The sequence below is a fragment of the Natrix helvetica genome, assembly GCF_964273705.1.
Source record: "Natrix helvetica genome assembly, chromosome: 14".
Lineage (NCBI taxonomy): Eukaryota > Metazoa > Chordata > Lepidosauria > Squamata > Natricidae > Natrix > Natrix helvetica.
The window spans coordinates 998,137-1,021,262 of record NC_138564.1 but is presented as its reverse complement, the minus strand read 5'-3'; the positions used below and the strand labels follow the sequence as shown (position 1 = coordinate 1,021,262).

At 50.9% G+C, this 23,126-nt stretch overlaps 1 protein-coding gene across 1 annotated transcript; it reads left to right on the top strand.

Moving 5' to 3' along the window:
• Positions 1–477: 477 nt before the first annotated feature.
• On the top strand, positions 478–20,590 carry UPB1 (beta-ureidopropionase 1). The gene is made up of 10 exons (XM_081966770.1): positions 478–681; positions 1,806–1,977; positions 2,970–3,057; positions 4,962–5,056; positions 5,893–6,054; positions 8,880–9,049; positions 11,145–11,226; positions 12,010–12,052; positions 13,162–13,316; positions 20,406–20,590. Exons 1-10 carry the CDS (start codon positions 509–511, stop codon positions 20,487–20,489), a joined length of 1,224 nt encoding a protein of 407 aa, XP_081822896.1. The 5' UTR covers positions 478–508; the 3' UTR covers positions 20,490–20,590.
• The last annotated feature ends 2,536 nt before the right edge of the window (positions 20,591–23,126 follow it).

Genomic DNA, 23,126 nt, shown 5'->3' with positions numbered 1-23,126 from the left:
CAAAGGGGGGGGGGGAAGCAGCTGCTTAGTCACCAGATGTGCACCACAACAGTTTGCATTGGCCTGGGAGTAAAGCTCCTGCCACTCGGCTCATCCTTCTGGGTGGCCCCACCAGGGATGCGAATTCAAGCCTGCTGCCCAATACAAAAATGGGGAGGGGGACAAAATCAGCGGCCTATTTCCAGCCGGCCGAGGGTGCCCTGCAGGGACCCCCCCCCCGGAATCCGAGGCGGGGCAGGGAGAAGCAGGAGCCAGGGACTTCGGGCCCAGGGACTCCCGCGGCTTGGCTTAGGGTGTGGGAAATGGGCCAGTCTTGCAGGGCGGGCAGGGCGAGCCCCAGGCTGGACGCAGAGCTTGGCCCGGTCTCCCCGCCTTGAGAGCCTGGGGGCGAGGAGGGAGGGGGCTGCCCACGCGTGTCCCGTGGCCCCATGGGCGGGGAGCGGGCGGCTGGCCCGGCCGAGGCCCTTTCCGGACGCCTCCCGGGGGGAAGCGGCCACAGGCTCGCTTAATGGTTAACTGGCGGCCGCCTCCCGCGCACAGCCGCCGCGCCGCCCAGGCAGAGAGGAGCAGAGCGGCGGCGATGGCTGCGCGGCTGGACTCGCTGGAGCGCTGCCTGGAGCTGCACCTGCCCGCCGCCCAGCTGGCCGAGGCGAAGCGGCTCCTCTTCGGGGAGCCCCTCAGGTGGGCCGGGGGAGCCGGGCCGCTGCCCTCCGCCCAGAGACCGCTTGGCCCTACCAGCGTTTCTCCCCGGGAGAGGCGGCGGAGGCGGCCGGGCTCGGGGCGCCCCTGCCTGGCGCGGGTCCCGGGGCTTGGGGTTGGGGGACCGTGGCGGCAGCCTCGCCGCTCGCTCCGTCCGCTGCTTCCCGAGCCCGACCCGGAGCGCGGCTGGCCCGAGCGCGGCTCGCTGCGGAGAAGGGCCGGGGCGAAAGGAGCGGAGCGGCCGCCTCTGGGGGCAGCAGAAGAGGGGAGGCTCCCGGGCGCCCCGGCCCTGGCAACTCCAGCTCTGGGGGGCCCCAACCTGGGTGTGAAGGGCCCCCAACGGGGGAGGACCGCAGCCTGGACTGGCCTTCCATGCCGGCTCACCCGAGCCACGGGGGTCTCGGCTGCAGTAGCCCTTGACGGGGGTCCCCCTCCACTCCAGCAGCCCCGGGAAAGGCTCCCCTTCCTTCCTTCCTTCCTTCCTTCCTTCCCGGGGTGGGGCTTCTGGTGCTGTCGACCCTCCTCCCCACGGGATGGAAGGGGGTCTCTGGAGTTCCCAGCTCCTCCCCCCGCCTTCCTTTGCCCCCCCCCCATTCCCGCACAGCTGGTTCAAGGCGCTGGGAGGAGGATTATATGCTCCCCCCCCCCAGTGTTTGTCCAGGGATTGCAGGGATTGGGAAGAAAGAAGGAAAGCCTCAGACATGAGTAGCCATCTTCACTTTGTGTGTAAGATCCATTAAGTACTCTTAATGGATCTTACACAGAAGAGGAAGGAAATAGTTGGTTCTGGCTGTGCCCACCCTGGTGCCCCCCTCAGAAGTCAGTGGTGCTTTTCAAGTGAATAAAAAGGGCTCAAACAAAGCTTAAGGGAGACTTTTAGAAGTGCCTTTAGTATGTGATTTATCATCTGTCCCAACTTTATGCATCGTTAAGGATACATTGAAAAACTAGCCTAGGTGACATTTTAGATCCTGTGTTTGCTTACTGGCATTCTATGATTGTATTTTATTCTTCGGTCCAATTATACATTTTCCACACTTCATTTGGAACTGAAGAGTCTGAAGATGCAAGAGAGGCTCTCCTCCTTTTCTTCCAACCTATTGCAGGCCCCTGGAACTGCCCAAGGAGGCTCTCTCCGCTGCTGCAGAGAGGGACTTTGAGCTGCAGGGCCACAAGTTCGAAGCTGCATCAGAGCAGCTGCGGCAGCCACGCCTGGTCCGAGTGGGGCTGATCCAGAACAAGATTCCTCTGGCCACAGATGCGCCAGTCGCTGAGCAGGTAGGAGCTGTGGGGCTTCTCAAGGAGATCAACACAACCTCCGTATTAACCCTTCATCTGCAGTGGCCCTTGGAACCTGGAAGGAAGATGTGGAAGCAGCACATCTGGACAGTTGGAAACCACAGAGGGCTTGGTGGGGACAGTGATGCCTAGTGGTCAGGAGGGTGAAAGTTCTCCTGCTTGTGGCACCCTCCGCATGTGGGGCAGTTGCTGCCTGCTTCTCCACTTGCAAGTTCAGAGAAAGGGTGGTGAGATGGAGGGGCAGCCTGAGTTTTGGGGTGGGCTCTAGGGCACTGAGGCTACAGATACAGATCCTCAGATATCACCCACAAAAGATGCCTCCTCCTTCAAAAGGCCACAAGCAACGTTGGCCGCCCATCACTGTTGTAAATCATGCAATTGCCTTCATTACGATAAATTACCCAGAAGTCATTTTGATGACGTGCATAACAGCGGAGGCTCTTCTGTCCTCTTTTCATAACCTTCTCGTTGCTCGAGACTTGAGCTCTGGCATGTGGCTTTGAGGTGAGCGGGTCCTACGGTCACTGGGATGCCATCCTGGCTCTGGCTTGAAGTGAGCAAAATGCGGGGCACCCCTTGTCAAGCCAGTGGCGAAGGAAGCCCTTCTTGGGATGAAGAAGCAAAAGCTGCTCATGATTCCAAGATGTCCCTGGCAGCGGCTGGACCTCTAATGGCCCCTTTGGCATGCGGGGATGCTGCTCCTGTTACTAGGTTTAAATCATTGTTGGTCTTATTCTCCATATAACTGCTGGCTCTTATTCTCTCAAGGGGGGGGGGAAGGTGCTCTTTTACATCTTTGAAGAGGTTTTTAAGTGTGGAGCTCACTAAGAAGCCTCCTTCACGATCCTTGGCATCCGCCCTTTTCCTCACTTGGCATTTTCTTGTGTTTTTGAACCAGAGGGGGAAAGGAGAGTAATAGTAATTTATTAACACTCTGTATTGCTTTAACCTGGGATGCTGCTTCTGCCTAGGTAACTGCACTGCACAGACGCATACAAGAGATTGTGGAAGTGGCTGAAATATGTGGAGTAAATGTGATCTGTTTCCAGGAGGCTTGGAGTAAGTACCAGGTGGCCTCCGGGCTCACCCTCTGCCCACTGAAAGCTTGGATTTTGTAGAGTAATTCAGTAACCAGACAAACGTTGGTCTTATTGAGAGATCTGGAGCAGAAGAACTGCCCTGAGCAGTCCATGGGGAGGGGCATGAAATAACCTTGTTGGGTAGGTTGGATTGTGCTGCAAAATAACCCTGGGAAGGGAAATATGTTTATTATGGCATAAACCTCCTTGGAAGAAGAAGAGAAGGGCTATGGAGCAGTGAGTGGAGAGGAGGCGGCCAGAAGGCAAAGCTGGGTTTTGGCAGGGTTTGCACATGGGAAGATGCTTGTCACTCAGCCCTGTGTCCAAGTGGCAGCATCACACATAGAGAATGACAGATGTCCTCAGCAATTTCTCTTCAAAAGACTCAAGCAACCAAAGATGGGAAAAGTACTTTGTTGTTTTACGTTGCTGTTTTCACTCTGTTTGTAAACTGCGTAGTGTCATCTAGGCAAAAATGGGTGGCATATAAGTTGAATGAATGAATCGATTGATAGAGATAGATGATAATGAGGGGGAGAAAGAGAGAGAGGATAGATAGATAGATAGATAGATAGATAGATAGATAGATAGATAGATGATAGATAGATAGATAGATAGATAGATAGATAGATAGATAGATAGATAGATAGATGATAGATAGATAGATCCTGATTGGCTTCAGCAGAGTGTTTGGCACAGGCCTGGATTTGAGGGGGACGATGAGCTGATCTAAGGCCCAAACCAGTATTCCTCTGAAATTTGTTGTAATATTTTCTGTTAGGAATTTGAATTTTAAAATAAAGCAGAAAACTATTTTGCAAATACTTGACTTGATTTTAAGCAGGGACGTGCGGTCAGGGGAGGCAGAGCCTCACCTCTTTTCATGAAATAATAGTATATAATATATATATATATATATATATATATATGTATGTATGTATGTATGTATGTATGTATGTATGTATGTATGTATATATATATATATATATATATATATATATATATATATATATATATATATATATATATATATATATATATATATATATATATATATATATATATATAATATTATAATGTTATATACATCCATCCGGCCGCGCCTGGGAGCTGCGGAGGCAGAAATGTTGTCGGCGCTCCCAGATGATGAAGCCACGAAAGCGAGTGGGTCGTTCCCCAGTCGCTTTTGTGGCTTCGTCATCCGGGAGCGCTGACAACATTTCTGCCTCCGCAGCTCCCGGGCGCGGCCGGACGGAGGTAGCCAGAATGGCGCCAAGGCAGTCCGGCGGGCGAGCGACCGAGGATCAGGCTGCCTCGCTCGCTCTTTCGTCCGCCCGGACCGCCTTGGCGTCGCTGTGGCTACATCCGTCCGGCCGCGCCTAGGAGCTGTGGAGGCAGAAATGTTGTCAGCGCTCCCAGATGACAAAGCCATGAAAGCGACTGGGGAACGACGAGAACCTTCCTGCCTCTGCTGGATTTCGCGTGCAAAGTCCAGCAGAGGCAGGAAGGTTCCCGTCGTTCCCCAGTCGCTTTCGAGGACTGCAGAGCGCGAGCCGGCGGAGCACGCTCAGGAAGGTGGGGAATGGGATCACGTGTGCTGGAGGCTGAGGCAGCCTGAGCCTCCATCACACGTGGTCCCATTCCCCGCCTTCCTGATGACGTCACCAGCCTCACCAGCCATAAACCTCACCACACGTCACTGATTTTAAGGAATATAAACCCGCAAAGTTAATGCCCCTCCCCTGGTTTAGATTTCCACCTTTGCAGGGGTGATTGCATTAGAGGCAGAGAGTCAATATTTACAGGCTTCCTGACCAGTTTAAAAGCTGTTTTGTTTAACCAGAGCAAAGCTGCCGCTCATTTCTTTTTATGTTCTTTCCCCAGCCATGCCCTTTGCTTTCTGCACACAGGAGAAACTGCCATGGACTGAATTTGCAGAATCAGCAGAAGATGGACCCACCACAAGATTCTGCCAGATGGTAGAGAAGTCCTTTTTGCTCCCCGCTCCCTGCAAATACTGTGCTTTTAACATTGTCTGCGGCACAGTTTGGTTCTGCATAATATTGTTTTCCATTCATATCCTGCATTTTCTCTATATGTTCTCATCCCTCTGCAATTTGGGAGGACTGTGAATGTCTTTTACTGCAGGAGCCAGCCAGGAGGTTATGACTGATCATGCTTGTGATTTTGGAGTCAGAGCCATTTAACTCAATGGGACATTCATTTATTAGGAGAATGCGTTGGGAAGGGACCAACTGTGAGAAACGAATAGCCTGGACGGTCCTATTTGGCTCCAGCTATTGTTTCAATCAGAAATGGGTGGATAAGTTTCTTATCTTTAGATTCTTAAGATTATGATCTTGAGGAGAAGAGGGTACTGCATCCAAGTGACCTTCCCTGAAAGTTCACCCTCCCTTCTTGTTTTATGAAGTGATTTGCTGACTCCAAAGGGGCAAAGCGGCTCTCGGGGTGAGATGGATGGCATCCTGGGGGATGTTGTACTAACTTTCAGACATATGGCATCCCAAGAGGAGCCGGGGGGGGAAGGAAGAGAGAATGTAATTGGATCAAGGAAATATAATACAAAACGCTCTTTCCAGAAAGGACAATAATATAATTCATTCACTCTTCAGTTGCACAGACAGGATAATTGCTCTGCTTCTAGAAAATGAGCCCGGTGCTCCTGGCTGGTCTCAGAAGGGCTCTGCGAAAGGGCAGCTCTGCTCCACCGGGCCCCTTTCTGATACAGCCCCCTTCCTCAATGAACAAAACCTCAAAAGGTGCAGCATGCAACGTGGCATCACTTTCTTTGCAGCTGGCTAAGAAGCACAATCTGGTTGTGGTCTCTCCCATCCTGGAGAGGGACGCTGCCCACGGAGGAACCCTCTGGAATTCAGCCGTGGTCATTTCCAGCTCTGGCTCTGTGCTGGGGAAGAGCAGGAAGAATCACATCCCCCGGGTGGGCGACTTCAACGAGGTGAGCTGTGGGATGGCCGAGGGGGTGGGGAGCTGGGGACCCAGGCTGCCTCTGCAGGGCTGGCGCTTTGGGGTTGCGGTGTGGCAGGAAAGCATCCCCGGGACTGGGAATGGCGGCTGATCCTTCCCATGCACTGAGAGGGAGTCCTCCCCAGAATTCAAACATTGGGACTTTGGGTAAGGTAGTTTAGAGTGCACATCAGGATATAAATGTATTTTATATAGATTTCCATGGGAAAGTAGCCCGTGGGAAGGCAGAGATCTTGGAGCAGGCAAAGTTGGATGATTCTGCTAAGCAGCTAAGCAGAAGAAAAAAATTGGTATCCAGCAAGCAGAAGCTGCAATCATCCACTGGGGGTGAGGCCGGGGCCTCTGGCAGGGCAGCGGAGCCTCTCCAGACCTGGGCACTTGGTGAAGGGTAGAGGGTGGCCAGTGTTTGATTTTGAAAGGGCCCCAAGACAACATTTCACACTGGATCCCATTTGGATGGCAAAACTGCAGGGATTCAAGGGTGAACTCGGCTGTTTAGAGGACTTGAGATTCAGGTCAGAGGAGCCGCATTGTGGGACGGCATCAGGAGGGGCTCCTGAGAGACGGAGGAGCCCTGGAGCTCTGCAACAGGTGCTGGGGCCTGCAATTACCTCATCAAGGTCCAGCGAGGTCAGGAAGATGCCCATGTGCCAGCAGGGCAGTGAAAGGCCCCTATCTCCTCTGGGCCAAAGGTTCTTTGGAACAGATTCCTCTCCTAACCAAGTGAACAAACAAGGAAGAAACAAAAGGCCAGCGGATTTCTAGTGAGGAGATGTGTATACCCCCTCCCCCCTCCCCCACCCAGGCAACCGGGGACTCAGTTAGAATAGCCCCTTCCCTGGAATATTTCCCATGTAGTTTTTTTACTAGCTGTGCAGAAAGTTCACTTTCTACTGCAGATTTATTTTCATTTGTGCTCAGACTGTGACAATGGAATAATCCAGGGCAAAGGACAAAACCTCCAATCGCCTGCAGATCAGCTATGGGGGGGGGGGGGCAACCCACCAAGCGGCTCTGGGTTCAAGCAGACATTTGGCATAGCCAAACATCCAGTTCCCCCCCCCTCCCCTCCAGACACACTGCCAAGCATCACTGGTCACTCCCCCTTAACCGCAGGGACTTCCTGGGAATGTGGGAGCGCTCAGAATGTCTTCTCAAAGGCCTTGGGTCAAGCCATGAATTTTGAAAACTAAGTTTGGTGCTGGTCAGCTATCTGGGTTTCATGTGGAAGGGAGAAACGGGGCTGGGGAGGGGTCTACGAGAAGAGGACACGCGTGGAGGTCACCCCTGTGAACAGCTCAGTCCTGGTGGGCTGTCCTGTAGATGGGATGGACATAGACTGGGTAGGAATATATTTGTGCAAAATCCAGCAAAACCACTGAAATTCCTCTTGGAAGAAATGGGCAGTTTTCTTTAGCTATTCTGAATATTTTCAGAGCTTTTATCACCAGCTTAGAGCTATGTAGTAGCAACAAAGGGTTAAATGGATGAGAGGGGAGGGGCTAAAATGAGTCCTAAATTATTTTCCTGCTGATTAACGTTTTTTTCAAGGAAGGGAACTTCAAGGAACGGAGTGTATCTAGAGAGATTCTAGAGAATCATTTGCAAATAATAAACTTGTATGTAATGGATGAAACACAGTGAGCTGATAAAATGTTTTGGAGGCTACAAGTTTAATAAAGAAACTAAGGAAATAAAGCAAAGGGGAGACTGAAGTGACAGAATCAAATCTATTATCTTCACTGTTTCTGCACCACAGTTTGAAATACAGGTAACAACATGAGCTGTATATCTCGAGGCACAAAGACCTCCCACCAGAAAATCGTTGGACTTGATGTGGACACCTTGAACGATGCAGCACAAAAGGGGGGTGGGAGGTGTTGAGGTCCTGGCTAGGCCACCCTGGTGGTCATACGAGCGTGGAAGGCATCTGGGTTAAGATAAGAGGACAATCTCATAGGAAAGATCTCTTGCTGGGACTTGGCTGGGACAGACCACCAAGCAGTCAGAATATTTATTAAAGCAATCACTGAAGCTTCAAAACGCCATGAAGTGTCTGCGATGGGAGATCTCAACCATCCAGACATCCGTTGGCAGACTCAATTCACAAAGCTGGGAGGTCTGGCCGACACCCTGAGGGAGACGGAGGGAGATTGCGATCTCACCTGGATAATGTAGATGCCTGGGATCAGTGGGACACAGAGAGAAACGCCAGGCATTCTGTTTAGGGAGGTAAAAACATAGGGTGCACACGGTGATGGATTCATGCTTGGAAACACGATGTTGGGGGTGGGAGGACTGCTGGAAGCCCCAACAGCAGAGCCACACGGTGGAAAAAGCACTGCCTTAAAGAAGGGGAAGGTTTTACCCAGCCCTCGCTCAGCCCTGGGGAGGCCATTCCTGAAGCATCGTGGACGATTCTGGGCACCACAGCTGAGAAGACATTCAGAGGGGCAGCCCAGATGACCCAGGCCTCGAGCACTGTCTGCAGGAGAGATGCCAGGGTCCAGTTACACAAAAGGACTCCCAGAGGGACTATTTCCTAGGGCCAGAAATAAGGCCTATCAGTTGCAGCTACCTAGATTTCATTGAAATGCAAGGACAAAGCTCTTGCCAGTAAGGGCTGCTTGGAGGTGAGTGGCCTACCTGCAGAGGCTTCTCCTTTTTGAAATCTGAGAGAGGAAGCTGGACTTTGGCCATTCAGGCGTGGTGGCTTCATGCGGTTCGTGCGGAGGGTGGGAGCAGGAGAGGCGCTGGGTCACTTATTCCTGAGGTGTCGCATCGTCTCTTTTACAGTCGAGATATTATCTGGAAGGGGACCGAGGACACCCGGTGTTTGAGACCCCGTTTGGGAAGATTGCAGTGAATATTTGCTTTGGTCGCCATCATCCCCTCAACTGGCTCATGTACAGTTTGAATGGAGCAGAGATCATCTTTAACCCTTCGGCCACAATTGGCAAACTCAGGTAGAGTTACCATTGTTTCTTGTTGGAGAAAAATAAAAGAGCCGGTTAGATCCCCTGAACAGCAGGATTTTGCATTCAGAGAGTCTCTTGGTCTTGGAGGAAAACCTTGTCTCCAGAAGCTCAGCTCCTGCTTTGTGCAGCACTTCTGGCCTTTTCCTTGGCTTACCAAGAGGGCGGCATGTGTGGGTCTGCCCCCTTCAGACAGGAGAGCCAAAAGGAGGCCAGGGCCTTCCCCAACCCCCTTCTCTGCATCAGAAAAGCCAGAAGAATCTCAGCCGCTTCTCTCAGATTATGCAGGAAAGGTAAAGGAATATTGCATAAGCAGGTAACCTGTGTGCACGAGTTTACCCATAACTCCACAGATAACTACCATGTTTCCCCGAAAATACGACATGTCCTGATAATAAGGCCATGCCACATTTTTCTGGTGGGCAAAAATATAAGCCCTCCCTCGCAAATAAGCCCCCTGGACAGCCCCCCACCACCGACCAGGCAGAGCGCCGCTCACCAACCTAGAGGTATCCCAAAGGTGCCAAGCCACGGAAACCGGGGGGGGGTGGGGGTGGCAAAGGTGATCGCGTTGCTTCAGCAGATTCCAAACTGAGTCTTCTGGCAGTGGCCGCTCTGGGTGCACGCTCTATAGTTGTACGCTCTATGGTTGTACGCTCTGCCGACAGCCAGCCCACAACCATAGAGCGTACACTCAGAGCGGAGGGACTCGGTTTGGAAGCTGCCGATAAAGCTATGCTGGAGTGGCGGCGGCAGCGGAGGTGCTCTGGCTCTGCGAAGAGAGCTGGGCCAGGGCATCGTGGGGCTGGGAGGCACGTGAGAGGGAGCGGAACAGCCGCTCACGCAACCCCCCTCTCCAGCCGTGCAGAGCGCCATTCACTGGCATTTCGAAGGCGCCAAGCTGCGGGAGCTGGGCAGTGGTGAACAGGCGCTCACGCGGCTTGACGATACCCTTAGCTCAGTGAATGGCGCTGTGTCCAGCTGGAAAGGGGGTTTGCCGGGTGGCTGTTCGTGAGCGTTGTCACTTCATGGCTGTTGTGTTGTGCTGCTGTGACAGCGCAACACAGCCGTTCGCCCCTGAGGCTGTGCCTGGCTCTTTAGGAGCCCCCTCGCAAGAAAGCAGCCGCCCGGCAACCTCAAAACAATAAACCCTCCCCTCATAATAAGGCCCAAGCCATATTTTGTGTGTAAAAAGAAAATAAGACCCTGTCTTATTTTCAGGGAAACACGGTAGTTGCAGGCAGGTTCCTCCCGATCACATTTTATTAGCTTTATGTACTGGATGCTGTTTTAGATGGCAGATTTCTTAGACCTTCATGTTTCTTTCAAGAAGACCCAGAGGAGCCTCACACACACACACACACAACCCACTCCTGCCCGGAGTTTGGAAGTTCGGTTTCCCCTATAATTTCTTCCTATCTCTTCTTCAACTGCTGGGAGGGGAAGAAAAAGCCTAAATCATGGTTTGGATGCAACGAAGGATGCAACGAAAGAAGCAGACCCCGTTTCAGCCCAAACACATCAGAGGCCCTGGGTGATCAGTAGAATCCAGGAGGCCCCTGTGTTGGTTGGGTGGATAATGCTGACTCCAGAAATTCAGCATGTGGTTCAGGTGGTCCTCAGGTCACCCCTCCTGGCACTGGCTCTTAGCTGCTCTGTCATCTCAACGGTGACACTTTGTGAATTGGACTTTCTTGGAAAGTCTTTCTTGGAGAAATGTTCAGCTGGTGCATAAGGTGGCCCTGGGGTTCCATCAGAAAGAGTTTTGCTGGCTTTGAGTTTGCCCTGAGGCACATGAGGAATGCCACAAGGGCCCTCTTCTCATAGGGCTCTGCTATGCTGAGTGCCCTGTTGCCCAGCGGGAAGACGTTGTGGCCCTCTCAGAGGGGCCCCTTCACCGAGTCTGGCCCTTTTCTGTAGCTCCTGGTTTCTATGGAGCAGGTTCCCTTTTTTGCTCCTGGTTATTCATGGTCATTCTCTTCTATGTCTGTCAGGGGGGCCTGGGTCCATTTGCTGACCAAACAAGCTGCCTGGGTGGGAGAGAAAATGTGTCTGCAGAATATAATTTTCTTGGTGGCCTTTACAGTGAATCCATGTGGCCCATCGAGGCAAGAAATGCCGCCATTGCCAACCACTGCTTCACCTGTGCCATCAACCGCGTAGGGACGGTAAGGCATTTCAGCTCTCTTTGGCCAAAGATTTGAGTTTAGAAACTGTGGCTTTAGAGAAATTGAACATTATCCCCATGTTGAGGGGGGAGGGGGGGTGTTCAGCCAATCTTAAGTGCTTTGTTAACTATAAAAGTCTCTGCTAAACAGAACCACACTAAATATGGAACAGTTAACACGAAACCTCATTGATTGAAGGAACAGCAGAATTCCATATGCTGAAGTCCATAAGGGATGTGTGTGTTTGTGAGGGAAACATTCACACTCTGTCTCCTCAGCTGCATCCTTCCCACCCACTCCTGCTAAGGACTTTTGCCCTTTCCCTCCTTCCCCACCATTTTGACATGCTGAATGCCAATCACTATTCTGATTGTTGTCCGGGGGCATGGCGGGAGGTCCTCCACCTGGAAGCTCCAGGTGTCCCCAAGGGTCCGGTCCTAGTGTGTGTGTGTGGGGGAGGGGGGAGAACAGATACAGGCACCTCTGCTTTCCATGTTCCCTTTTCAAAACCAATAGTGTTGGAGAAGATGCAATAAATGCTTCCAAAGCAGACAGAAGCCATTGGATGGACAAGGATTGCTGGCTAATGGGGCCTCTTTTTTCTGTAGGGCACAGGTGGGGAACTGTGGCCCCTTTGTAACTTTTGGACTTCAACTCCTAGGATTCCTGAGCTCTCTCGGGAATTCTGGGAGTTGAAGTCCACAAGTCATAGAAGGTCCATCGTGCCCCACCCCTCCTTTAGAGCAAGAGGGGTCTCAGTTTGTACCTCTTGGCTTCTCACAGGAATTTTTCCCGCACCCCTTTACATCCGGAGATGGGGAAGCAGGTGTGTATGGCTTTTTCCTTGCGGGGGGTGGGGTGGGGTGGGGATGTGCTGGCTGGCAACTGCAGGAGGTCTTGCCCACTGGTCTCCCCCAGAGGAGGATGCAAGCATGGCTATTGCCTCCACCAGCTGCCCTTTTCCTTCCTAAGAAAGTGATATTGATGGTAGCTGGGAAACAACAATGGAAATACAAGGGGTCATGAAATACTGCACTGAGCAATAAAGACATTATTGCTTGGGATAAGTGAGCATGAAAAGAGTCTAGGATTGCAATTGTACGCAACTTGATCATGTCCCAGAAGTAGAACAAAATTTCCCCCAGCTCGCCCTGAAGTAACTGTGGCCAGTGTTGAACGTTGGGCATCTGAAAAGAATTCAGACAAATTGGAAAGGCTTCTGTGAAAGAGACAACCAAGGAATGTGATGAGAACAGGAGATCAGATTGGGAGCATCAGGGTAAAGTTGGGGTGAAGGACTCAGGGTGGGAAGAGCAGGTTGAAGTCCATCCTCAACTGTAGAAGCTCACTTGATGTAGAGGCTCTCTTTCCCTCTCTCCCCTTTCTTTCTCTTTCCCGCTTTCTTTTGCCTCCCTCTTCCTTTCCTTCCTTCCCTTTCCCTCTCTCTTTCCCTTTCTTTCTCTCCTTCTCCCTCCCCCTCCCCCTCCCTCTCTCTCCTTCTCCCCCTCTCCCTTCTTTCGAGCTGAAGCCCCATATAAATCTACTCGGTGGTTAGGTAGATGGGCAAAAAGAGCTTTGAGGGAAGGTTCCTGAAGAGAAGATGGCGGCTGGAAAGAGGCCACACCAGCAGGAGTCAAGCTGTCCCTCTCTCTCCAGAGGGCAGGATTAAGGGCTTGAAGAGGCAGGAAGGCAGATTCCCATGGAGGGTAATAAAAAACCTTTAAAAAGGAGCCCTTTAAAAAGAGAACTGGAGGCTCTCTTCATCTTTTCTCTGGGGTGCTTGAATTTGGAACCTGATGGGCAAGGGAGTTTAGATGATCTCCAGCAGGAGAACAATAGCGCCTTGGTCACATGCAATTGTCACTCTCTGCGATGGTGGCTCTCCTTTTTGTTGACTATTAATAAAATCCTGTTGTTCTGTATTAACTTATGAAGCCCATCGTGACTTGGGCTATTTTTATGGCTCAAGTTACGTAGCCGCTCCAAACGGAAGTCGGAGCCCAGGACTGTCACGAACCCGAGATGGGCTATTGGTGGCAGAGATGGATCTGAATCTTTGCAGACAAGTTAATGATGAATGGAATTTCAAGGTAAGACTTTCCCCATCTCTAAGCTCTTCAGGGTGTATGTCTCTGCTGGCTTTCATTCTCCTGAACATCATCTTTTATATGGGTGTTCTGGAGAAACACATTTGTTCTGGGAAGGTTAATATCTTGCAGGACCTGCAAAAAATTATCATCGACAATTGGAAAATAATATTGAATTCTAAGTGACCAAGGGGAACCAGATCGTTAAAGGATATTTGCTATTTAGACCCTCCTTCTGAAAAGTTTAAAAACCTTTCTTTTGAAAAAAAAAGTGCTCTAATTTAAACGTGAATAATTCCATCATGATGATCCCATAGTCATATCTGACTTTTCTTTAAGTGATTACCTAAGAAGATGGAGATATTTTCAAAAATCGCCCACCGTGTCACTTATTTAAGAAGACAGTCAGTAGTTGTGGCTGCTTCTCAAAGGGCTGGGATCGCTCTGAACCCAGATGAACAGGACCTCCAACCCAGAAGGGCCTTTACTGTGTGGGACCCGAGGGAGAAAATGAAGGACCAGAGACACGGCGGAGGCTCCTTTAGGACTGGTCATTATGGCTTTAAAGCAGTTTCTCTGGCCAAAACAACTCTGGCCACTTTCACCTTCAGCAGTGAGTTGCTTAGCTGCAGCCGCCTTGCATTATTTCAGAAGAAATCCAGAACCTTCACCTGGTGCAAAACATGTTTGGAGTCTTAGTGGACAACCAATTAAGTATGAACCAACGCTGTGTGACAGCAGCCAAAAAAGCCAATGCAATCCTAAATTGCCTTAATGGGGATACAATCAAGATCAAGTGAGGTACTAATACCACTCTATAAAACCTTAGTAAGACCACACCTAGAGTATTGCATGCAGTTTTGGTCACCACACTATAAAAAAGATGTTGAGACTCTAGAAAAAGTGCAGAAGAGCAACCAGGATGATGAGGGGACTGGAGGCCAAAGCATACGGTGAATGGTTGCAGGAACTGGGCCTGGCTAGTCTAGTGAAGAAAAGGAGCAGGGGAGACAGGATAGCAGTATTTGAGGGGCTGCTAGAGAGAGGAGGGGGTCAAGCTATTTTCCAAGGCACCTGAAGGCCAGACAAGGAATAATGGATGGAAACTGAACAGCGAGAGATTCAACCTAGAAATAAGGAGAAAGTTTCTGACAGTGAGAACAATCAACTAGTGGAACAGAAGTTGCCTCCGGTATAAGATCTCTTGCTTGAGCAGGGGTTGGAATAGATCAGTGGTCAACAACCAGTGGTCCACAAGAAAATTTTGGTTGTTTGCAGAAAAATTATTTGCATTTTTATATTGCACTAAATACTATTTATCTTTTTAAAAAAATCATATTAGTGGTCCATGGGATTTAAAATTATGAATTTAGTAGTCCCTGAGATTCGAAAGGTTGGTGACTCCTGGACTAGAGAACCTACAAAGTCCGTTCCAACTTTGCCATTCTATTCTATTCAGTGATTTACCAAAACATGTCTGCTCCCCATCAATATGGTTGCCTTCTAACCCTGATCTGCAGCCGCCTGTTGAGGATCTCTGAAGAATGGGGGTAACACAACTTGCCCTGAAAGACAGTTGTACTTACCTGAACAGTCGTTCTCGGTGCACTGCGTGAGAATCCAAAGGAATGGGTTAATTTCGCTCTGGTTGCCTAGAGACTGAATTGAATAAACTTGGCCACGCCTCTCTTTTCACTCGGCTCATCAGTTTTTTCAATGGAAGGCATGGCCATTTCAAGAGATGAGAACACATTAAATGTCCTGCTATCTGTGACACTCACTTGCCACTTGCGACCCTGGGCCAAAACGTGTATGGGTGGGGTTGGATTCTCATGTAACGCACCGAGAACGACCTTTCAGGTAAGTACAACAGTCTTTCTCCAGTGCGCTGCTTAGAGAATCCAAAGGAATGGGATATGCCTAAGCATACTGACCTAAGGGCAGGTAGATGACCGGCCCAGGGAGTCAGAGTCCGAGCGAACCGCCTGCAGTACCCGACGTCCGAAGTCCGCCTCAGCTGAAGCATAGACATCCAACTTGTAATGTTTAATGAAGGGCGACGGAGATGACCACGTCGCCGCCCTACACATCTCAACAGAGGCTTGCGTTGCCCAGGCCGTAGTCGCACTGCGTGTCGAGTGGGCTGTGACATTCCAGGGCACGGACAGCTCTGCGCCTCATACGCCTTGGCGATACAGGCCTTCAGCCATCTTCCAATAGTGGTGGAAGAGATTCTTTGTCCCATAGAACCGGGAAGGAAGGCAACAAGAAGGGCCTCTGACCGTCGGAAGGATGCTGTGCGCTTGATGGAACATTGAAGAGCTCGACGCATGTCGAGGTGGTGCCATTTCCGCTTGCGAGGATGTGTTGGATGAGGACAAAAGTCAAGTAACACCAACTCCTGGGCCCTATGAAACCAGGAGTTGATCTTCGGGAGAAAGGACGGGTCCAGACAGAGAATCACTCTATTGGGGTGGGAAATGCATAGGTTGCTGCGCACTGACAGGGCTGCAAACTCTGAGACCCGCCGAGCCGAAGTTATGGTCACAAGAAAGGTCAGTAACCAAAGACTGATGGAACGGATGGGCTCAAAGGGAGCTGATGTCAAGGCTTCTAACACGATGGGCGGCTCACATGATGAATAACGATGGACCATCGGAGGTCGGAGGTTGGCAGCTCTCCTCAGAAAGGCACGAATCCTGGGATGGTGTGCCAGGGAGTGGCCCATGCCACCGTGAAGAAACATGGAAAGAGCTGCAGTCTGTCTTTGTAAGGTGTTAGGGGCCAGTCCCCTATCCAGGCCATCCCGGAGGAATTCCAGGACTTGAGGAAGGGAAGCCGATCTCGGGGCAATTCCCAGGGGACAGCACCACCTGCAGAAAGCTAACCAGGTCGCGTTGTACACTCGCGTAGTGGATGGATGTCTAGCCGCTTGGATGGTACAGATGACACGTGCGGAGAAATTGTCACATCTCAGCATGTCCCCCTCAATGGCCAAACAGCCAACTGGAGCCACTGAGGGTCCGGGTGGAGAAGAGCCCCTTGGGTGAGGATTATCTTGTTGTCTGGGATCCTCCGAGGAGCGGTGATGGACAGGCTGGTTAGGTCGGCGAACCAGGACCTGCGGGGCCTATGGGGGGGCGACCAGCAACACCTCCGCCTGCTCCGACAGAATCTTGCAAATCACCCTTGGGATGAGTGGTAGAGGTGGGAACGCATACAACAGCCCCCGGGGCCAGGGGCAGCAGAGAGCATCGACCCCCTCCGCCCCAGGTGTCTGGAACCTGCTGAAGAACCGAGGTAGGTGTGCATTGGCTGGAGATGCAAACAGGTCTACTATCGGGGGCCCGAACCTGCAGCACAGGTGGTGGAAGAGGTCCGGATGGAGACACCACTCCGCCTGGTCCACAGTCATCTGATTCAGCCAATCCGCTTGCATGTTCGTGGAGCCGGAGATGTGGTTCGCCCTGATGGAAAGAAGGTGAGACTCTGCCCACAGAGTGCCTGTGCATCCAACATCAGAGTCTTGGAGTGTGAGCCTCCCTGGCGGTTGATGTGTGCTTTGGCGGCCACGTTGTCCATGAGGATCAACACGTGCCACTCCACCACTAGGTCTCTGAACTCCCGAAGGGCCAGGTGGACAGCCCCAAGTTCTAGCCAATTAATGTTTGTTAAGTCCTGGGGACTCCAACGTCCCTGGGCTATGCGGGAGTGGGTGTGAGCTCCCCAACCATACAAGCTGGCATCGGTCATAATTGTGACCCGATCCGGCTCTCTGAAGAGACAACCTTTCAGCAAGGCTGAGGAGGTCCACCAGTAGAGAGAGAGGATCACCTTGGAAGACAGCCGCACCGTGATGTCTGGAACTCACTTGTGCCTCCTTTGGTGGGGTAGGAGGAACCATTGGAGCTACCGTGCATGAAGCCTGGCCCAGGGAATGATCCCTATGCAAGAGATTAGTTTCCCGAGTAGTCTGTAAACGGAAAGATGCACTGATCTCTGGGTCAGAACCTGGTTTTCCAGTCTGGATGCTGGAGTAACGGTCGTGAGACAGAGACACCTGGCATTGAACAGTGTCTATTACAGCCCCTAGATGTAACAGTGATGTGGCTGGTAATAATTGGCTTTTGTCCATATTTACCATAAATCTGTGAAGCTGCAGCGACCGAATTGTTGTTCAAAGGTCTTGGTGGGCCTGCCTTGGAGATGACGACTGTATCAAGACATAGTCGAGATAGGCTTGAAGTCTGATGGATCGTGACCTGAGATGGGCCATCTCAGCCAGCAGCTTTGTGAATGTCCTTGGGGCCGACAAGAGGCCAAATGGCAGGGCCCGGTATTGGAAATGGCGCCCTGCATAGTGAATCGTAGAAACTTCCTGTGTGAGTGATGAATAGGCACATGAAGTTATGCCTCCTTGATGTCTACCGGTTAGGTAGTCTCCCTGGCGAATGCAGCCCAAAATTTAGCCACTGCCAAGATGGCATCAGCAGAAAATTCCAAGCCCGCCACCAACTTATTAACATTTTGGTGGAAGCGCATGTCCTCTGGCGCTAGTCTGGACTATAATTGTCTAAGCCATACCAGGGAAGTCCTATTGAAAAAGGATGTGGCTGGAGATGCACGAATTGCCCAGGCAGCCGCCTGGTGCGATTTGCAGAAGGTTTGTTCAACCTTGCGGTCCTCTGCCTTCAGTACTTCAGATGCGTCTGATGGAAATATGGCAGGTGAGGTAAATGCAGCGACTGGTGGCTCCACGGACGGTAATTGGAGGAGACCCTCCAGATCCAGTCCGGGCCCCTGAGTTTGGGAGATGGAATGACCTCTTGTTCCAGAACTGGTTCTGAAAACAAGCGTTCCATGGAATCTAGCCCCAGGGAGGGTTCCACTGGTGTGCCCTTGCCACCAATCTTAGCGGTAGACCTAGACCTTGGAACAGGCGTCCTTATCAACAGCCACTGAAACAGAAAAGGCCTTAGGTCTACTGGCCGTGCTCCTGGTGGTAGCCCTCCCCACCCTGCCGGGGGGGGGGGAATCCCTCAAGGGCAAACTTCCAGGGGAAATTCAATAGGTGATACGCAATAACCACGAAAGAAGCCCCAAAGCCACCCAAATTGAGATCGCCTGCGGAGATTAGTCCGCGAGATCGAAACCACGCTGCTGTTCTCTTTGGAAGCCAACTCGCAATGAGGCTCTCGGCACTTTAAAATGGCCAACTCTGCTTAGGAGCCTAATTGGCACCGAGAAACAATGGCCAGCCAATCAAATACAGCTAATCAGCGATCCGTATTTCCAGGCCAGCCCACACGTGTGCAATTTGAAATCCGGACCAAAATGGCAGCTCTGCAAGTCCAAAGCGGTAAAGGCAGCAGCGACGGGAGGATGGCGCACCAAGCCTCCAAGCGCAGACGGAGGGGCTTGAGAACGGCGCACCAAACTCATGGCCCTTGGAACCAGGCAGCAATCGAAAACGGACTAGCCTGAGCGATCAGGCAGAAGCGTCCAAGCGCATACGCCCTCCCCTGGAGGGGAAAAACCTCAGTGGCGGTTCTTGCCGGCAGACCGGGCTAACCAGCGCACCCGCCAAACAAGCAACATTACAGATTAACCTAAATAAAGAACTTTAATACCTGAGACTGCTAAGAAGAATCCAAAGGAAAACCTCCTTAAAGATACAGGAGAAAATGTGGATACGTCTCTTTAGGCAGACTGAATTGAAAAAACTGATGAGTTGAGTGAAAAAGAGAGGCGTGGCCAAGTTTATTCAATTCAGTCTCTAGGCAACCAGATCGAAATTAACCAATTTCTTTGGATTCTCTAAGCAGCGCACTGGAAAACAGCACTTTTCATGTCATTTTCTGGGGATGGCTTATTCCAGTGATGGCGAACCTATGGCACGCATGCCACAAGTGGCACGCAGAGCCATTTGTAAAGGCACGCGAGGCGCTCCCTGTTAGCTGGCCAGCGCGCATGGGCGTGCTGGTCAGCTGAGTTCACCTTTTTAAAAGCTATTTTTCGCCTTCCCCATGCTCCAGAGGCTTTATAGGAGCCGGGGGAGGGCGAAAAGAGCCTCCCCCGCCCTCCCGGAGGCTTCAGGGACCGTCCGGAGCCTTCCCTGAAGCCTTCGGAACGCTTAAAACCACCCTCCGAGCAAACCGGAAGTGACTTCCGGGTTGCTCGGAGGGTCGCTTTAAGCGTTCCGAAGGCTTCAGGGACCGTCCGGAGGCTTCCCTGACGCTTTCGGAGCGCTTAAAACCACCCTACGAGCAAACCGGAAGTGACTTCTGGGTTGCTCGGAGGGTCGCTTTAAGCGTTCCGAAAGCTTCAGGGACCGTCCGGAGGCTTCCCTGACGCCTTCGGAGCGCTTAAAACCACCCTACGAGCAAACCGGAAGTGACTTCCGGGTTGCTCGGAGGGTCGCTTTAAGCATTCCGAAGGCTTCAGGGACCATCCGGAGGCTTCCCTGACGCCTTCGGAGCGCTTAAAACGACCCTCCGAGCAACCCGGAAGTCACTTCCGGTTTGCTTGGAGGGTGGTTTTAAGCATTCCGAAGGCTTCAGGGAAGCCTCTGGACAGTCCTTGAAGCCTCCTGAGGACCTCCGGGGGGGCGGGGGAGGGTCTTTTCGCCCTCCCCAGGCTCCTATAAAGCCTCTGGAGCATGGGGAGGGTGAAAAACGCATGTAAAAATGGGGGGTCGTGCGTTGTGCGTGCATGCGCACTGGGGGATTGCGCATTGCATTATGGGTGCAGCATGCCCGCACACGACCCCCCTGCGCTCCCCTCACTTGTGGCACGCAAGCCAAAAAAGGTTCGCCATCGCTGGCTTATTCACTGCTCTGTATTACTGTAGTTTTATTGCATCCGAGCAGGCTGTTGCCGTGTTCAGATATATAATGGCTGGGAGCAATTCATTTTATGAAACATTTGGTAAATTAATCCTGGAAAATTGGACTTTTTTCCGCCACTAATGTGAATATTTGATATGGGGTGCTAGCAGGAATTGCTTAAAAAAAAACAAGGCTTCAAGCCCCAATTTGGACGTGTTCTGCAGCAACAGCTGAAAATAGTGGTTTCTTTTTCTCCCTTTTCCAGATGACTGGAAGGTACAAGATGTACGCAGAAGCACTGGCTGCATTTGCCCAACCCAATTTTGTGCCCAATGTCATCCGAGAGTGAGCTCTTCTGCCCACAGAGGAGGCTCTTCTTCAGATATTTCCTCTTCTTTCCAAACTCTCTTCCTGATTGGTCTCTTATATTAAAAGCTGCCCTGATAACTTCTCAGTTGCAAAAGGTGTTGTAAATGAGGCATGGAGACAAGCATGGAGGGTCTCCCCCATTAAATGGAAATATTTGGTCCTATCCTGTCCTAAAAAAAACAATTATAAATGAAGATGAGATCTACTCAAGACAAGGTCTTAGTTCAGAAAGACAAATGATCAGGTATGATAGAGGTCTGGTGGATGATGCCTGTCAGGAAGAGAGCAGGGAGACCAGGCATCCTTTCCTTCACTGGAGGCCTGGTGTTAGGCTCTCTCACCTTGGCTTCCTCCGTGGGGAGATCCTCTCCGAATTGCTGCATGAAATTCCAGACCTGGACCAGGAAAAATCCTAGCTCCTTGGGGTCACCTCCAAATTTCATGCCAAGAGGAGGAACTTTTGCCATTCAGCGTCTGCGGGGGGCCCTATCCCCCTCAGATGGGCTTGTACAGCTGCTGCTGGGGCTCCCCTATCATGATCAGTTCTGCTGCGTGCCCCCAGACCCCCCCCGGGTGAGACAGGTCCTCTGTATGTCTTTCTTCTTGATCAGGGAAGTCAGCTTCTCTTTCAACCCGGCATTTCTCCCAAGCTTTTATCCCTAATCGCGTGGGACATCATGAGATCCTCCTCTTCGGCTTCCTGCCAGGCAGCTGTCTGTCTCCGACGTCAGCTGGTAGTAACTCTGGCTGGGATTGCCTCAGGTTCATATCTCCCAACGATCACCTGGGGTGGACGGATCTTTCCTCCAAATTCAGTTCTGCCATCTGCTCCATTTCCAAGGGTCACGAGGATCCGGCAGCCCCCATGTCGTCGTCCTGGTCACTGCCAGGGTTGGACATTTCTTTGAAAGTTTTGTTGTTTTATTGCACTCCCCTCGGAAGGTGTTAGCTCTTGGGTGAGTGTGAAGGGAGACCTTGCTTAATGTCAGGCACGCCTCCTTCAGCAACCAAGAAAGAAACCTCTCAACTCCATTGTTTGTGGACTTAAAAGTACTTTTACTGGTTATGAAAAGATAGCAGTGAAGTAAAGCAAGGTCTGAGGCAGAAAAGCGCAAAATCATACATATCAAACATTTGCCCAGCCCCCTCCCTCCAACAACCCCCATTCCATTGCCCAATCTGCAACTCCCTTAGGTGTCATGTGTGTTACATCTCCAAGAAGCATCATCAGGTTGGTATGCAGGACGGTTGGCCTTGACAAGGTCCAAACATCGGCCATCAGCATGCATAGAAGATGGTGAAGACAAAACTCTCTTATTTACTAAACCTCCTGTAGCAATTATTCCCATCCCAAATACCATGCCCTCCCCCCATTTCCATGGCAGCCGAATGCAAGCAAAACTGAGGCTGACATTTGGCCCTCCTTCAGAAGAGACATCATCCCTGCAGAAAAAATGAAAAGGAAAAACAATACAAAACAATAATATAGAGAACACAATTATGTAAAATCAAGGTTTATCAGGATGACTGGTGTAGAATTTCTGCAGAAGCCTGGGGGCCCTAACATGAGATTTGTCAACCCATTCTGCCTGAGAAGGGGGGAAATGTTTCCAGGAGACCAAATACTGTATGTGACCTCTATGTTTTCCGGAGTCCAGGATTTCTTTAACCTCAAAATGTTGCTCACCCTCAATAAGAATAGGGACCAGAGGTGAGAGTTGAGGCAGACGAAATGAAGAGGTGTGCTCCGGTTTCAACAGGTTCATATGAAATTCAGGATAAATTCTGCTAAGGTTCTTCGGCAACTTCAATTTCACCGATACTGGATTTATGATTTTCACAATGGGGAACAGGCCAACATACTTAGGGCCCAGCTGCTTCGATTTTTGTGTGGCTTGCAGGAACCTGGTGGACAAAAACACCCTATCCCTAACTTTGAAGTCTTTTGGTGTAGACCTTTTCTTATCTGCTTGTCTTTTGTGAGCTTCGTGAGCCGCGTCTAATGCTTTGCGGGTCATAGGCCAAAACCGCCAAAGTTGATCACTCCATTCAGATAAGGATAAAATTTGCGGTCTCTCTTGAGGCAATTCAGGAATGACCAAATACTACTTTAAAAGGAGTCATGCCGGGACTGCTGTGAACAGAATTATTGTATGCCACCTCTGCATGTGGTAACAGTTCCGCCCAATTATTCTGTTGATAATTGATGAAACATCGGAGGTACTGCTCCAAAACCGAGTTAGTCCATTCACAAGCCCCATTAGTCTGATGGTGGGCGGAGCTTAACCCCTGGGTGGAGCCAATCAATTTCAGGAACTCTTTCCAAAAGAGGGAGGTGAATTGAACCCCCCCTATCCGAAATTATGCATTCTGGTACACCATCTAACCTATATACATGTGAAATAAACAATTTAGCCAAAGACTTCGCTGATGGGATCTTGGAGCAAGGCACAAAATGAACCTGTTTGAAAAACAAATTGGTGATAACCCAAATAACAGTATAACCCAGACTTTCTGGTAATTCAACAATAAAGTCCATTGATATCTCCTTCCATGGGGCTCCAGGACTGGCAACACTTTGGAGGAGACCCTGGGGCTTCCCTGATGGCCTTTTTGT